The following is a 17,055-nucleotide window of genomic DNA, read 5'->3' on the forward strand; positions in this document are numbered from 1 at the left end:
CCTGTTGCAAGGACTGCTGTGAAAGTAATAAATTCAAGGCCCAGAACAAAATGTTCTCACCAGGCTGAAGGAAAGATTCAACAAGCTTGACGGGGAATGAAAAAAAGGGGGAAAAAATCTGCAGATTACTAGACGTGCTCAGTTCAGGAACACCAAAGTTTCTCAGCTTCTCCTATTTAATATTGCAATGAAACAGGACTTTTATGCTATTGTTGGCATTCCACCATTTTCTACCAAGTAACATGAGCGACTGTAGCAGAATGGCCGAGCACCCTAAGGCGCAAGGCTGATGGACTCAAGTCCCTTCCCCCAGATCCCTCTGGATCTTCACAACCTAGCCCTGCCTCTGGCTTTGGGGCGGCGACTCGGTGGCTTTCACTGCCACCTTCTATCTTCCAGGAAGCACCTCACCGGCCCTTCGCCCCATAAACCTGGAGTCTGAGAGAATCAGGGCTCCGTTCGCAACTTCTGGACGCCTGCCTCTTATCTCAAAACGACCCCGGTATGCCTTTTTTCTACCTGCAGCGGAGAGAGAAACTGGAGCTCTCTGGTCCTGTGTGTGACCAGGAGTCATGTCTGAGTTTGGCTGGGTGGCAGAAGAACTGCGTTCGAAACAAAATCTTAATGGAAAGAGGTAGTGAATTAGTATCCGATAGCCTTTTCGCTGGAAGGACGTTCGCCCGCAACATCGGACACAGCATTTGTTAAAACTCTTTCTTGGCAAGAATAACGTCGCAAAATATGCGGTCACAGACGGATCCATTGAAATTAGATGTATTAAAGCTGAGAATAAACCTGAGATGCAAATGCTATCAATGAGGCAATTTAGGGTTGGAACAGTTGTATTTTATACTGCAGTATATTGATAGATACAGCCAGGCCCAGAGGCAGATGCAGATATAGATAAATATAGGTATAGATTTCTAGGAAACAAGAGAAACACAGCAACCTTTCACACGGGTGTTAAATAGCTCTGCGGAAACATAGATTGAAATCACCATAAAACTACGTTCTGTGGCTGATCAGGCCGAAAGTTCCAACAGTCATTGACTTCTCTGGTTCCTCGAGAAAGTCATTCATCAAAGAAACTGGGTTTGTCTCAGTTCCAAATAAAGCCTAAAGATGGATTGAAATGGATCTGGATAATACTTTTACCCAGAAAAAAGTGAGAAGCCACCATATACTTGAGAACCAAAAATAGAATAGAGGGCCATCAGTGTCCTGTCCTTTTTTAAAAATAATACTTTTATTAGATGTTACAGTTAAAAAGATACAAACTAATACAAACTAAAAGAAATAATAAAAGAGTAAACAAATCCATAAAACCTCATTCTTTCAGTCTTGATGTCAGCAAAAGTCCATTAAGGGTTACCAGGGATAGCAACACATCTATTTTAGCCTTGAGCAAATAAACTAACTTTACATTCCTTCCTTTCACTTTTGACAAACTTGGTCTTTAATCCCTTCAAATAACGTCCTAGAACTTGATTTCCTTTCATGTTTTCTTTGTCCCTTCTCACAAAATCCTTCAAAACTTTAACAAGCCTCTTTTGTAACTCCAATATTGGAAAATAATCCAAGTCACTCTTCTGGTTTGTTATTTGTATGCCCCTTTCAATTATTAAGACATCAGCCGGTTTCAACTGTATATCCAGTATATCATCTTTTTCCGTATCTGATCTGCGGGGGATGATGTTCCAAAGGGCAGGTGCTGCGACAGAAAAGGCTTTCCTCCTGGCCCCCCAGATGATGCTCCTTAATGGACGGGACCCGGAGCAGGCCTCTTCTGCTGGACCTAATGGGACAGGTAGACATGGTCAGGGAGAGGCAGTCCCTTAAATAACCCAGCCCCATGCCAAGAAGGGCCTTGAAGGTTACAACCAGCACCTTTAATTGCACCCAGAACCCACTGGTAAACAATGCGGCTTGTGGAGCAGAGGTGTAAGATGCACTGATCAGGGAGCGCGCATAACTGCCCGCGCTGTTGCATTCTTGCACCAACTGTTGTTCATTCTGAGGTTACGGTTACCTTCAAATTACTTTTGACGGAAGTGAATGTGTGGAAATGCCTTCGTTTTTGCTTGTTTGTTTGTGTGTTTAAACTTCTGAAATGCAGTTTCTATGAGGAATAAGTGTACTGTGACTAGAAATCAGATATGGTGAGGTTCACCTCTGCTTAGTATATGTCCCTCATCTTTGCCAAGAGACATTATTTACACGGACATAATTTTATCTGGACACCTCCCATTGTATACTGTTTGCAAAAGAAACCCTGTTAGGCAAACATCTGATGGTTATCTTTTTCAAGGACAGTTTATTGCTGCTACCATTTTACTTTAGAAGCAAAATTGGGTCTCCCTGTCTGCAACCTTTTGCCCAAGTTAAAGAGAACAGCCTTCGACATGAGAAGGCAGGTTTCCAAAGCCAAAATAAGTGTGAAAAGAGGCACAGAACTGGCTTCTGCTCTGGGTCTTCTGAGAAAGACATCTTAATGAGAGACAACCTCTTCCCTAGCAAAGCAATCATCCTGTCTTGACAGGGAGATCTTAGCAATGAAGGAAACAGCTTTTGCTTATACTATACTTCATAGTATTATTAGTGGTAATAGTATAGTAGTAGTATTCTCTGCCTGCTTTTCTATTCTCAACACACACACACCCCGTAGACTTCCAAAGTTCTTTCAACATTCATGAAGCCAAAAGCCAGGAACAATTAATTTCTCCGATGTAAACAAAGAATCTAACAACAGTGATTTCCTGGCTCTCAATCTCTTTGATGGATTCATGTAAGAACTTCAGTATTGCATTCAGATCTGTTATTTCTACTGCAGCTTATTCACTGCTCCTTGCACATCCAGCACTAAGAGCTGGTTTGTGATGGAAATACAAAGAATTTCCTGTAAAATATTGAGATTTAATGGACCCTGACTGAACTCCGTTGTCTGGTTCTGGCTTCTGCAGAGCAATTAAATAGCCTTTTTTCAGGCTACCAAATCCAGCTGCAAAAATGCAGAGGAAGGCCAGAGAGCAAGAGAGAGTTCTGGTTTAGGGACAGAAGTGTTGTTAACGGCGACCATGATCAGCGCTCTTTGACTCCAACACAAAGTTCTCTCCTGCAAAATGAGAGTCCTTTTCGGCTAGTTGGTGGCCCATGATCTGACACTTTGGAAGCAAACCTGGTTTGTTTTCAGGATTTGTTCTTTGAATTTCAGATCTGTAATTAACCACCAATGGATTTCTATTTTTGGAAGTGTGCGAAGTTACTTTGGAAAAAGAAAAGATAATGCTAGCATTTGATGGTTCTTTCTGCTCCATTCTACAGGGCAGAGACTTAAACCTTAGTCAATTTTTTTTAATAATCCCCTTTCTGCTGCTCATATTTTCATTTTAGACATATAGACGATCTTTTTCTATAACACGAGAGTGATCATTCTCAGATGTTTTCAATATGAAAGCTAAGTACATTTTATTTTGATGCACAATGATGCTTTGAGTTGTGTAAAAATGGGAACATCCCAAAGAACTAAAACCTTCAGAGTTGTTCAACTTTTCTTTTCTTCCCTTTACGCCTCCTGTACATTTTTGCTTGCGAACAACTCAGCTTTAATAGATGCCTGTGGGTGACAGATTTGCCTGATACACCAGGACACCTGAAAACCTTCACAAATTATACACCACTAAGTAACTTGATCCTCACAATACAGTCTGAGGTGGCTCCAAGGAAGGCATGATGGGAAGCGATAGGGCAAGGCAGGGCAAGTGATGAAATATGTGTCACAATGTCATGATGCAAACTCTGCCTCTTTGTACTCGCATTGCAACAGTGGGGCAGAGTTTGTGTTGCAACATCATTGCACATTGCACAAGTTTCATCACTTCGCTGTTCTCATAGTTAAGAACAGACGCCTACATAGGGTACCACAAGCTGGCAATATCTTGGCTACTCCCCAAGTGCCTTACGCATGTTCCGTGTTCAGAGCTAATATCATGGTGCTAGGAGAAAAGGATTGCATTTCTTCACAGCTGTGCTTGGCCCCACTTCCTCATTGTTTAGGGAACCTGTGGAAACAAACTCTGTCCCCAGGCTTTTGGCTGATTAGTTGACTTTACTACTCTAAAGTCCATTGTTTTAATGGACCACTTGGGGAAAGATGTGTCTGTTAAATCCAAATGTCTGTTAAATCCAAATGTCTGCTAAATCCAAATGTCTGTTAAATCCAAATGTCTGCTAAATCCAAATGTCTGTTAAATTCTAATTGGATATAATTGATGTAAACAAGTAGCTGATACTTTTATGACATTTGCCTCAATTTATGTCAATCATGTAATAATTATACAGTAAATTGAGGCAAATGACATAAAAGCATCAATTACTTCACAACGTCAATTGTTCAGACAGGCTCCAATTAAAAAACAGTCAAAATATCTGTAATTTTACAGGTGAAGTCCAAATACAAATTTGGTCTGTTGTATCCCCAGTCTGCTAAATGAAAGTCTGTTAAACTGAGGTTGCTGTGTATTAATTCTTGTCTTGATTTGAATTTATATATTTTTAAGGTCATTACCGACTTTGAGGACCTAATAAATTACTAAATCAAATAACATCAAAGACGGTAGTTGCAAGTAAGAGAGGGGTCGAGAATGCAAGTTAATCTTACCACCTTTTTTATAACCAGGTTTGGGGAAGGGTAACCCCTTCTGACAAAGGGATAGGAGCAGAGCATGCATCGTTTCATTTTTCCCCATCCGTGGGTAGAGCTGTTTGTGAATTCAAAGAAGGTCTCTAACCATCACTGATGGTTACACTGAATGCGTTATCACAGGTAACAGCATCTTGACCTGGAGTGTGCCTCTGAAAAAAGCACTTGGCTGGGTTTGAACCTGGGCAGAAAGGCCCCCTCCTCTTTCGGAGCTCCCATGCTGGTCAAATAGGAGTCGAAAACACTCCTGGGTGTGTCCCTCAAGCCTTGCACGTCTTCCTGATTGCCCTGAACGTCCAGCGTTTATCTGTCATATGTGACTTAGAGAAAATAAAGGTTTCTCAAGACCAGGCAAGGGGAATATACTACTTGCAGCGTCAGTCAGACATGTGTCCTTGGTCATTGTGGGAGGCCACAGAAGAAAAGGCCTTGACCTTTTAAAGCTGAGCTTGGCGAGGATGAGGCAGGCCCTTTCGGAAGAGGCTGAACCGAGCACAGCCTGAAATTTCAGAGTCCAGGAGGCGAGGCGTTAGCAAAAATAAGGATTAACATGGAAGCCTGCTTCAGAAGCCCTGTTTTACCGAACCTAGGGAAATGCCACCTCCTCGCCTTCCTGGCTTCCCTCTCTTCCTCCCTCTTCCCCTCGTAACAAAGATCGGGGGCCCAGGGTGACTGTTGCAGAAGAAAATAATCCCCTTCAACAATCGCTCGGCTCCATGGCAACCAGGACGTCAGCGTGAGACGGCAGCTGGATGCCATCTGAATCTCGCTTTCCTTGGGATCGGAAGCGTTTGAGGTGAGCAGCGATGGAGCCTGGCACGGGAGACCAGAGGCAGAGCCAGCGCCGGAGGGGAGACGAGAAAGGTAGGGGGCTAGGCACACAGAGCTTAGCTGGGGGGGGGTCCATTCCCGGTGCTTTTCCTGCCCGGGGAAGGGGCCAAGGAAGCGTCCCAAGGGGAGCAACAGTTTGGGAACCCAGAAGACCCAGAAGACCTGGACGACGGATGGCCGTCCTTTGGAGGACCTGCTGCTGTCCATGGTGCTGCAAGTCCCCTCCTTTTCCTATGGCAAAAATGACTTCCAACACTCCCCCAGTCTCCCCCCTCACTTATTCCAGGCAAGTCCTCCCACGAGCTATGAGCGAATGCAGGTATATTGGAGGGCTGGTTGGCTAATGCAAAGGGCTTTCTCCTGAGTAGCAAGCGGGCTTTGTTTTTTTAAAGAAAAGGGATGGGGGAAAAAGCTTTCCTGGTTAGGTCCTGGGGAGGGAGCCACGTGATGCCCATGATTTTCCATGTGATCCATTTTAGGAGTTTGAAAGGGGTGTCAGCACTGAGTTCTGAGCCAAACCTCTATTTCTCTTTCCAGGGAAAGAAGGAAGTACATGTTTGACTTTCATTTAACCCTCAGGGGATTAACCTCCAGATGTAGAGCAAAGGTGAACGTTGGAACTGCTCTCCAAAATGAAGTTTGTCCTTGCAACCAAAATTCTCAATGGGAAACTTTGCTGAACTTCAGAATATGCTTAGAAACAGGTATGATTCGTTCTGTGTTCCTCCTCTGGGGTGATTGGATCAGGGGGAAACATTCCAATTTTAATTTTAACGTTCATTTTCTTTGGGCCTGGCTAGTGTGCAGATATGATCAACCATAGATATTTAAATAAAAAATAAAATCAGTCGAGCTATTGCACAGCCTTTTAAACGCCAGTTATTCTTGTCTTCAGAACAGCCACCAGTGTGGGGGTTTTTCTGCATTGCGTAGAAAGTGAGGTTTTATTTAGGTTTGGGGATATGTAGTTTGCAAGCACAGGATCAAAACTCAGATATTTATTGTGGCAAGTCTGGAAAGGAGATTTGCACAAAAGGGTGGACACTAGTCAAAAGGCACAGTATTGGTGTTGATAGACCAATAGTCTGGATTCGTGCATTTGTTCAATGCCATGACTGCATGCTATTGAACACAATAGGATGCAGATCTGCAGGACTGATGATTTGCACTGAACATTCAGCAGTCAATTACTCCTAAATGTAAAATCAGAATCAAAAATAAATGAGGATTCTCTTTTAAGCAGTACGCCCACTGCTTAAAATGTTGGGATCTGGAGAAAGTAGAAAGATTAACGCCATAGATCTTGAAAGACAGTGGGTGATAGAAATCAGGATCTGGATCTGATCCAAAATCTGGATCAGGTTTTCAACTATTGATGAAGAATTCTGGACTAGAAAGGCTTGGATCTGGTCCCCAAAGATAACTGCTATTTTCTTAAATATAACTAAATTTTTTAAAAATCCCAACAATATATTGATACTTTTAGTGTATTATAAAAACATGCCAAAAAAAATTGACTCAGAGATCTACAGCTCAGATCTTTGTTGATTTCACTGGGACAGATCCCTTAAAAGTAGAATTGAAGTGATAAAAGCTGCTGCAGAATGACCCAGAATCCAGCCACATTCTCTTGTGGAACCCCAACTCTGCAGAAGGACCCTCCATTGTGGCAACCTGAAACTGGATCTCCTAAAATAGACTGGCTAAGCCAGGGCTGAAATTCAGCCAGGTGAAACCATCTCTCTGATTTGGCAAAACCTCAGCAGACCTTTCTGGACAGCCAACCATGCATGGCTTGACTAGCCTCCAGGATGAAACTCAACTCTTCAACACGTGACACAGCATGGCCAGATAGAAATCTTGACTGGATGCTAGGAAGAAGCCACTAACATAGTAGTTGATCGCCCTCTGTCCATATGAGGGTACAATCCCTTTTTCGTACCCACTTTAGTTTAATTCCAGTGCTTCCTTCTTAGCCTTCCCATGCTGACTTTCACCATCTTTGTGCCCTGCCCTTCTGAGCCTTGAAGCTGGGTAGCTCTTGTTCATTGACACAACTGACATCTCTGCCCTGAGAAACTCAAGCAATTTCCCTCTTGCCAGAACTGATTTCTTCAATCATGTTTTCTAAATGTTTGTACGCCTAAGTACTTGAGACAGAGGAATATTTAATCCAATTTAATTAGTTTTCCGTTCAAATTTCATAGAACCAATTAAATAATATAACTTCTTTATTCTTATATAACTAGAAACAATTTGATCTGATCTGATCTGATCTGATTTGATACAACTTCAAGGATGTGCATACAGTATACTGCCACTCTCGGTTTTAGAGTTGGCATTTGGTACATCACTGAGAAATTTTAATTCACAGCATGTTTGGGGGGAAAAAAATACAAGTTAAAGCAGCAGATTCCTTTATGGAGATGCAATGCTTGGAAAACACCCAGTGAAAAATCCTTGATACTATACATATTTAATTTATGCAGTATGCAGCTGTAAGATGTCCATTGACTTAGTTGATTTTAGAAGGAAATCAGAAACAAATTACTGAGGGAGAAGACCGTCAGCGGTTCATGCATGAGGGAGAAGATAGTGCTTTGCGCCTGTCCCACTCATGAGTTTCTCACTGGCCTCTGACTGGCCTGGTGAGCAGAAGAGAGACTTTGGTCTGATCCAGAACGGGGCTGAGGCTTCCTTGACTTCAGGGCTGTTTTGCACAGAAGCAGAGGAACCCTCCCTATTCAGAGCAGAGGATGGTTAATAGAGGAAAAAGCACTGACTTGGTATCTTTTTGAAGGCTCCCTAGGAAGAAATGGTCAAACGCAGAAGCTCCTTTGGATCCTCTTCTGCTTATTTTTCTTTCCAAAAGCTCCCTGCACTTTGGTCCTGAATGTCAAACGCATCGAAATGTTGCAAAAAGTCTGTCCATTTGAGAAAACAAAGTCTTTTCCCATCCTGCTGCCTTCTCGTTTGCGTTAGGAATGAATCGTGCGTTTTTAGTTTATTATGACACCACACACGCTGGGTCTTATTTTGAACGTCTCCTCACGAAAGGCAGTTCTGAAGCTCTTTCGGAAATTAGCAAGAGAAACCACTTCTTCGCCCAAAGAGAATGCTTTAAATAAGCTAATTAGCATTGCCTTGCGACAATTCACATCCTCTTCATGAAAAAGAGTAGAACTGAGTGCTAGAAATCAGGATTCGTGTGCCCTAATCAGCCAATATATTGAAGGCATATCTGATAACCAAAGGGACATTAAATTAAATCCAAGAGCACTATGACAAGATGGATATTCCTCTAAAGAAAGGAGATTTATGTCCATCGCTAAAAAGAGACTGGCTCTGCTAACCCCAGTTACAGAATTTTGATTGATCAGTATGTAAACTGTATTCAGTTCCAATCACAGTGGAAATCAGAAACCCATGTTGGGGTGTGTATATTTTTGCTGGGGATTCAGCTCAACTCATTCAGTCCACCCAGGAGGAATTATGATGCTACACTTGAGGAAGGTGGGAGGGACAAAGCTCAGAGCAGATCCTTTCTGTGGCTGGCTTCCCCCCGAACATTTGGTTGGCCCCCACCTTGACTGCTTTCTGGGGCAATTCTGGAGGGTTTGGAGCCCTGATTCCGTCTCGGTTTGGTTATAAGTCAGTTTTGTCAGTTGAACTTTATTCTAGCTTTTCATTAGATCTTCTGTGGATCTTCTGGGTGTGTATTGTTCCTTGTGTGTTTGATCTTGCAAACTGCTGAGCATCCTCAGGGTTGAGCAGCCTATAAATGCTGATAATAATAATAGTAATAATAGCAGCAACAACAACACAAAATATAAAGACCTGCAAATAGAAATAGAACAACTGTGGCAAAAGAAAACAAAGATAGTGCCAATAGCAACAGGCACCTTGGGTGCAATCCCAAAACATCTGGAGCACCCCTTGAAGACCATCGGCCTTGACAAAATCACTGGCAGTCCATTACAAGAGTCAGCTTTACTTGGAACAGCTTCCATCCTGCGACGACACCTTTAACACCATCGAACAACAACATCTGCCTATCCCAGGTCCTTGGGAAGGAGGTGGGATAGGTGGATAAAAATGCCACATCTAGTCTAAATATCTGGCTGACTGTGCAACCAACCATAATAATAATAGTAATAATAATTTTCCATCTCAAGTGGGAGATCTCTAACCTTGGCAGCCCAGTTGAGTACTAGCAGTGTAGAGCGGAGAGTAGTGAAAGCTGTCTTGGCCCATCTGTGTCTCTGGAAGACGCCAGTTGTAGGGGGTTCATATAGGATCTCATTTGCCAACAGATTAAATTGGCTGTAAATTGTAATATTTCAAGTTATTGAGATCATGTTGTTGTTCAGTCGTTCAGTCGTGTCCGACTCTTCGTGACCTCATGAACCACATCACGCCAGGCTTTTTTTTTTGGAGATCATACCTATTGAGAAATCTGGCAAAAAGCTGGATTCCCTATGCAAATCTTTGTCCAGAGAATATAGAACTGCAAGAAATAAAAAATCTGGAGCGTGCCATCTGTATGGCTATAGTTATACTATGCTATTTTCTTGGAAACGTCAGCTGGACCAAGTCCTTTGCATCAGTGTTTAGTATTTAAAACATAAGGGTTCATGGTGTAGGGTCTTCCATCCTGAAACACCCCACCAGAAAGTATTGGAAACCCAGATGCTAAGGGAGGTATTCATCCTGCAGTGCTTGTACAATCACGGCTAGCAGTTACATGTTGCTGTTGGTTTCCTCCTGATCTTTCCATGCAGACTCTCAGCACAAAATGCTTTTGCTGTTCTTTCTAAATGTGCCAACTGTTTATTCTATAAAGAGCAAAGCTTTAAGATTTAATTTATTTGCAGCCTCATTCTTCCTAAGAGTTTTCTAAGGGTTGCCACTTCCCTACTTATTAGGCTAAAACAAAGTTCGATGGCTAACTTGAAACTACAGTAAAGTATTTTACTGCTGCTTTGGGACAAAAAGGGAAAACGAAAGTGCCTACATGAAACATCATGATTTCATGGTGCCCTGGAATTACACCGTCCTGATAAAAAGCTGGAAATTACTTATTCCAGAATGAAAACATTAGTCTTGTCCAAGCACCACAATACCAGTTTGCATCACTGGAAAATTAACAACACCTAAAATGAGTAGGTCAAACACCAGATCATCAACCTCTAAATTCAGGTGCAAAAATCTACCAATGGAATGGCTAAATTTGCTTTGCTACGAAGGCCACGATACTCACGTCCTGGAAGCGCCCAACTTAGCTAAAGCCGAAGTGGCTTGCGGGGCGTCCTTAGCCCACTCTCTGTTCTTGGCTGAAATTCAGCCCAAAGTATTTGACTCCAGCCTGCCAGACAACAATGCTAAATCATCAGATCCCCCTTACGTTGTCTTCCCCAACCCTCCTTGCGCTATCCCCAAATACCTCTGCAATGCCCTCTCTGTCCCACGGAGAAGGACCCTCACTCTGGCAAGATTTCATGACCCGCCCGCCAGGGTAACGGAGGAGAGATGGAACACCAGCCCTTCTCCAAAACATCTTTGCATGCGCACGTCCTGCGCAGCAGCCGCCCCCCCCCCAATCTCAGGCCTGGCGTCCCCTCTCAGCAGCGGAGGCTTGCACAGGCCTGTGTCTGAAACGGTGCCCTTTCTGCTGAGCATCAGTCTGGGGTAATCGCCACAAAAGGGGGCAGATTCTGTGCCAACGCTGTTAGAAGACGGCAGGTTCGACGGGAGCGGCTTTGGCCCCAACTCCAGCTAATTCTCCCGGGTGGACCTCCCGCTCACAAATACATCATCCCCTATATGCCTATGCACAGCACTTGCACGCATGCACGCCCGCCCACATGCCCCTTTTGCCCTTCTCCTTTCTCTCCTAGTCTTTTAGTCAATCCCAAAAGTTCTGGTGTGACCCATCGCAGCTATTTCCCCCTTTTTTCTGTTTTTTATTACCTTTTGGGATCTATGATGGACAGCAAGTGAATAAACTAAAACGCAGCCCAGCTTTCTCTGACGACAGCCTGGTTCAGGCACAATAAATTCAGGGCATCTGCAGAGGGGGTCAAAAAAGTCGAGATCCCTGTGATTGAAGTTCCGCCCCATTCTAACGCCGATAAAAAGGGGTGAAGCTTGATTTGCACACTCTAGCCAACCTCTGGCTACTGACAGCCACTGGATTGTGGTAGGATATGCATGCAATACATAAATAAATACACATTTAGTTTTTTTCTCTTCCCAACCTAGCCTTCCACCCTGGGGCTCCCTGGTGGCCTGCTTTCCCATCCAAGTTTGGCCCTACTTAATTTTTTTGGGGGGGAGGGTGTCAAAAACTCTGGTGAGTTTGACCTTATTTTCCCCCCCACGCACAGAAATATTTGCATTCTGCCCCATGGTTCATGCAGCCCCCATTCCGGGCAAGGACTTCTCCAGCAGGAGCTGTCTTTCTTTTCGAAGGACTCATCCTGGGTCAATGCTGGGAAGACCCAGATGGCCATCGGAACACCGATATCTGATCTTTGGTATATGAGGCTTAATTTCAGCCTATTTGACAGTGTTAAATAGTTAACACTATTCAGTGTTAACCTGACATATTTAATTAAAGCCCACACAATTCCCTCTCTGCTCCCAATGAGCCAACCCATTCATTCATTCATTCATTCATTCATTCATTCATTCATTCATTCATTCATTTGAATTTATATGCCACCCATCTCCCCCAGAGGGTGACTCTGGGCACCTCACAATTAAAATCAAACAGTAAAAACAGTAAAAATATTTTTGAAAAATTAATACTCTATAAAAAGACTCAACCCATGCTAGGAAACCTGAAGTGCTCAGCTTGTACAATTTCATTTTCCAAAATGGGGTGCTGAAACAAGGAAGTTCCCCAATGTTGGATATCTTTTGGGAGATATCCAAATCAGTGTTCATGCTATGCCGTGATTCACTCGTCCTTTCCCTTTTTTTCTTCTGGCGCCTGCAGAAGAACTGCATGATGTCCTGTCTGAGATCCAAGGGATCCCATCCAAAGGATCCAGGAGGTCAGCAATCTTGGGCTCGGCTCCTTTCTTGAAGGATTCCTTCCGTGGGCTCTTGTGGGGGTGCAGCTGTAGGAGGATATGATAGTCATTGCATCCTAAGCTGTTTATGCACATCCTCCGGTTACTATGCACGCACTCTCTAATGGAGTGGGTTAATCCAGCATGTAGCATGAAGACAAAGTGATGATTATTACTAACCCTTTGCTCTTGAAACGACTGACTGGATCTTTCTCCCCATACAGTCCTCTGAGGGAAAGGCTGATTATGCTGCTCTCCCAAGACATGGACCGCCACGCCGCCCCTCTCCTCATCCCAACCTCAGGACTCCTGCGACAAAACCACCATCAAGCAGAAACGTCTAACCCTCTGGGGAGCCCCGAGGCCACCGCCTTGTCCAAGGAACCTGGGTTGGAGAAAAACAGCACAGCTTCGCAGTATGAGTTGATGCCTGGAGAAATCATTATCGCCAGCTTGCTCTGGGGCGTGTTATGGTTGTCCTCTGTCTTCGGAAACTCCCTCGTTTGCCTTGTCATCTACAGGAGCAGGAGGACCCAATCAACCACCAATTATTTTGTGGTCTCCATGGCCTGTGCTGACTTGCTGATTAGTGTTGGGTGCACACCGTTTGTACTGTTCCAGTTAGCATCCAACAGATGGACATTTGGGAGCATGATGTGCAAGACAATAAGGTATTTTCAGTATCTCACACCTGGGGTTCAGATTTATGTCTTACTTTCCATCTGCGTTGACAGGTTCTACACGATCGTCTATCCACTAAGCTTCAAGGTGACAAGGGAAAAGGCCAAGAAAATGATTGCAGCGTCTTGGATCTTCAATGCGGCCTTGATGTCTCCCGCTTTCATTTGGGGGGGCTTGGGCAGAGACAATCACTGCAGATTCTTCCCTCCATATTCTTGGGACGGGGCTGTTTACAGTATCATTCACGTATTAGTGGCTTTTCTGATCCCATCGGTTCTCATCATTCTCTTTTACCAAAAAGTCATCAAGCACATTTGGAGGATCGGCTCCGAGGGCAGAACAGTCCGGAGGACAATGAACGTTGTTCCCAGGACAAAGGTGAAAACAATCAAAATGTTCCTGATATTAAATGCGCTCTTCCTCCTCTCGTGGCTCCCATTTTATGTGGTTCAACTTTGGCACCCGCTTGAGACAGACCTCAGGAAAAGCGCCTTGGTTTTTTTGACAGTGACTTGGATATCGTTTAGTTCTTCAGCCTTGAAGCCTACGCTGTATTCGGCGTACAACGCCAACTTCAGGAGGGGGATAAAGGAGACCTTCTGTATGTCCTCCATGAAATGTTATCGGAGTAATGCATACACCATCACAACCAGCTCCAAGATGGCCAAGAAAAATTACGTGGGGATCTCAGAGGTCCCTGCCGGATCAAAAACTGTTTCCAAAGACACCATATATGATTCTTTCAACAGAGAAGCAAAGGAGAAAAAACTCGCCTGGCCTATTAATTCAAACCCACCAAATACATTTGTATAATTAATGCCGGTCCTTTCAAATGCTGTTATGCTTAAACAAATGAGAGAATGCTGCCACTCCTTTGAGCAGATTCCATCTACACGAAGGATTTCCATACAATTTAGCAGGGAGAATAAATGCTTTGTTTAATTGAATCCACTTATTTTATCCTACCCTGCCTTGTTTTAAAGCTACAGACTGCTTGGGAATAATTGTTTCAGTAGGCACAGACAATACTTTCGACCTTCCGCACTCTCTGCATTTGAACTTATTTTGTGAAGCCTGAACAACTAGTGCAGATCAGGCCGTTGTGTAGAAAGAAAGGAGTGGATCCAACAGGAATTTTGCAATGGAGCACTTGTTTTTTCACACCTGAAAACTGGGTTTACTGTGTTCCAATGGCCCCTATTTCCAGAAATCTGCCCCTGGTAGAATATTGTGAGAGGCATGCCAACATGTGTTCTAGTACAATTGGTTTTATTCCCATCCCCTGGATCTGTAGAAGTTAGATCTAAATGAGAAGAGAATCATTTTATCGTGTATAAACAGAAATACACAACGGTGGCCAGGAAATGCCAGTTTGTGGTTTCTGCTTCTTACCATAATTACATTTGTTGATAATAGATGGGTTAGCATTGTTCTAATAGAAACCAGGTCCACCGTAGTGGATCTGAAGACCTGCAGATTTTCATACGTGCACTCACAGGTGAGAAGTCTGATCTCCTCCTGAGTCAGGCCCCAATCAGGCCAATATTAATTAATCCTCATCAAGGGCCACAGTGTTTAATCATTGTGCTCTGGTGTATTTTCGTTCAAAATAGCTGCTGGTCAAATGCAGTCAACCAATGTATTTTATTTTATTTTTTTTATTTTATATTTCGAATCTGTCACCGCCCGTCTCACTGCAGAGTGACTCTGAGCGGTTTACAGTAAAAACAGAATAAGCATTCACTGAAATAGACGAATATTAATTAATTAATTAATTAAAATATGCTGGACAACAAACTTCCTGTATGATACTTCCAAGGGGTATTATTCATTATCGTTAGGCGTGATTATGGAGTGGAGAGAGGGGAACCACGCACCGGCATGTCACAGCTCCCTCGTGGGCAATTTCCACTCATTCATCACTGTGGAGATGCCCTTTTACCCAGTCAGAACTTGTGCCTTTAGACACTTCCGTGAGCACTTTTGGAGAATTCTCGCGGCTGGTTTATTAACACTTCAGAGTCAAGAAGTAGGTGTGTGGCCCAAACACCGTGCGCGTCAGTATGTTGTGGAGCAAATGAATTTCGGAACGTGCAGCAAATTTCTTAATTTGTGTCATTTGTACAGCAACATCACGGTATGGGCGAGGTCACTCCCCACCCGTCCCGTAGACACCCAGGGAAGACAATGCCAAGGCCTTCAGCAATAGGTACCAATTTGGGGCGCACCCTAGTTGGAAGATTTAGTTCAGGGCCAGATTGGGAAATTCAGAAGGCAGCTCAGTTTATTTTCAGGCCTCCTAATGCCACTTGGCAGCCCAAATCTGAACCACCACTGAGTACCTTCTGAAATCAATAAACAGCTGTATTATTGTAAATTTAACGTAATTCGATGAAGCGTGCTGGGTCAGAAAGGTCAGCTTTTTTGACACATTACAGTTCCCAAGATTTTTTAAAGGGAAGTCAAGGCAGTTAAGCCAGCATTAGCAAACACTTTTTTCCCTTTGCACAGTCCCCAGATCTCTCTCTGCAAGGACAAATCCTGATGATCAAATGAAATGGAAGCCAAAAATAGGCTTAACATCTCCCAGACTGATGGAACACCCAGAAAATCCCCATCCCACCCATTTTGCCTCCAGGGCCCTGCCTTTGCACCCCGCGGGAGCCTCCAGCTGTTGAGCGCTGCTCTTGACTGCTCAAAGACACCTCACCCCTGGAGGAACCCTGTTTTCCCATGCTGTGATCCCCAAAAAATCCACTCTGAAGGCCCGTTGCCATTAGCAACAGGCAAAAGACTCTCCCATCGTCTTTTCCCCAATTCTTCGGATTAACTTCAAGTCTGATCTGCAGCATAAATGCATTTGGGGGTGAATGTATCATATGCTTTGCAGCACTCTCTGGCTAAAGGTTGGTTAGTTCCCACCACCATCTCCAGGGCCCTTCAGGTCTGATTCCTGACTTGTTCCTTTTTCAGAAGCAGAGGTTTTTCAGCTTCTACGGACCCTTTCAGCCTCTTCCACCCAGACACAGTTGAAAAGGTCCCCTGAAAGCCCCCAAGCAGGGCCAGACGCCAAACGAAAGCACCCCTGGCCGATGGCCGACCAGCTTCCCATCAATGCATCCAGCGCCTCTCTGGGCTGTTGGTTCCTCGGTCAAACGTGTCTCGTGCTGTTGTGAAGCTTCTCTGGGCTTCCAGCTGTACCTCAGGAGCAGGATTTCCCCGCTTGCCCTCGTGGTTTTCTTCCAGGTGAGGACTTTTTCAGGTATGGGGAGAATGCCCCCACCCACCCACACACACGCAGTCATCCCGTCTCGTGGCTAGGAAGACAGAAGACAAAAACCCGTTTCTCCCTGTAGCCCAGCTGTTACCCAAAGAACCCGCAGTGAAGGGGCAGCTCTTAAGTGCCTGAAGGAGGCAGACAGACCCAGTGCTGCAGTCAGATTATTCTCCTAGAATCCGACTCACTTCTCAGAAAACTTTCCAGAAAGAGGCTGGGAACCAGGATGTCTACCTGAAAAGGAGCCAGAGGGCCGTGTTTTGATCGCTGGTTAAGATGGCTCTAATCTACTGCTATTAAGAAATGATACGCACCTTCTTACATCTGGGTAGGCTCAGCCACAGACCAGGAGGTGGGCGCAGGAAGAAGCTCCACATTTCCCAGAACAAAGGCACAAATCAAAGGTCGGGTTTGCAAGGAATTAAGTGAAGGTGAAGTTCCTTAACGGTCTTCTTTACCACTGCATCCCGGGCAAAGGAGCATCTGGTGCT

At 44.2% G+C, this 17,055-nt stretch overlaps 1 protein-coding gene across 2 annotated transcripts; it reads left to right on the forward strand.

Annotated features, from left to right (window-relative positions):
- The first annotated feature begins 850 nt into the window (after positions 1–850).
- Positions 851–16,867, forward strand: GPR19 (G protein-coupled receptor 19). Of its 2 annotated transcripts, XM_007425911.3 has the most exons (3): positions 851–5,563; positions 6,068–6,234; positions 12,831–16,867. In XM_007425911.3, exons 2-3 carry the CDS (start codon positions 6,194–6,196, stop codon positions 14,098–14,100), a joined length of 1,311 nt encoding a protein of 436 aa, XP_007425973.2. In that variant the 5' UTR covers positions 851–5,563; positions 6,068–6,193; the 3' UTR covers positions 14,101–16,867. The 2 variants fall into 2 exon arrangements, with proteins under 2 accessions (XP_007425973.2, XP_088002543.1); XM_088146417.1 differs by having other exon boundaries at positions 851–6,234.
- The last annotated feature ends 188 nt before the right edge of the window (positions 16,868–17,055 follow it).

The sequence above is a fragment of the Python bivittatus genome, unplaced genomic scaffold (genome assembly GCF_059951505.1).
Source record: "Python bivittatus isolate LINGU-HERP-01145 unplaced genomic scaffold, Pbiv_v1 ctg000010_np1212, whole genome shotgun sequence".
NCBI lineage: Eukaryota > Metazoa > Chordata > Lepidosauria > Squamata > Pythonidae > Python > Python bivittatus.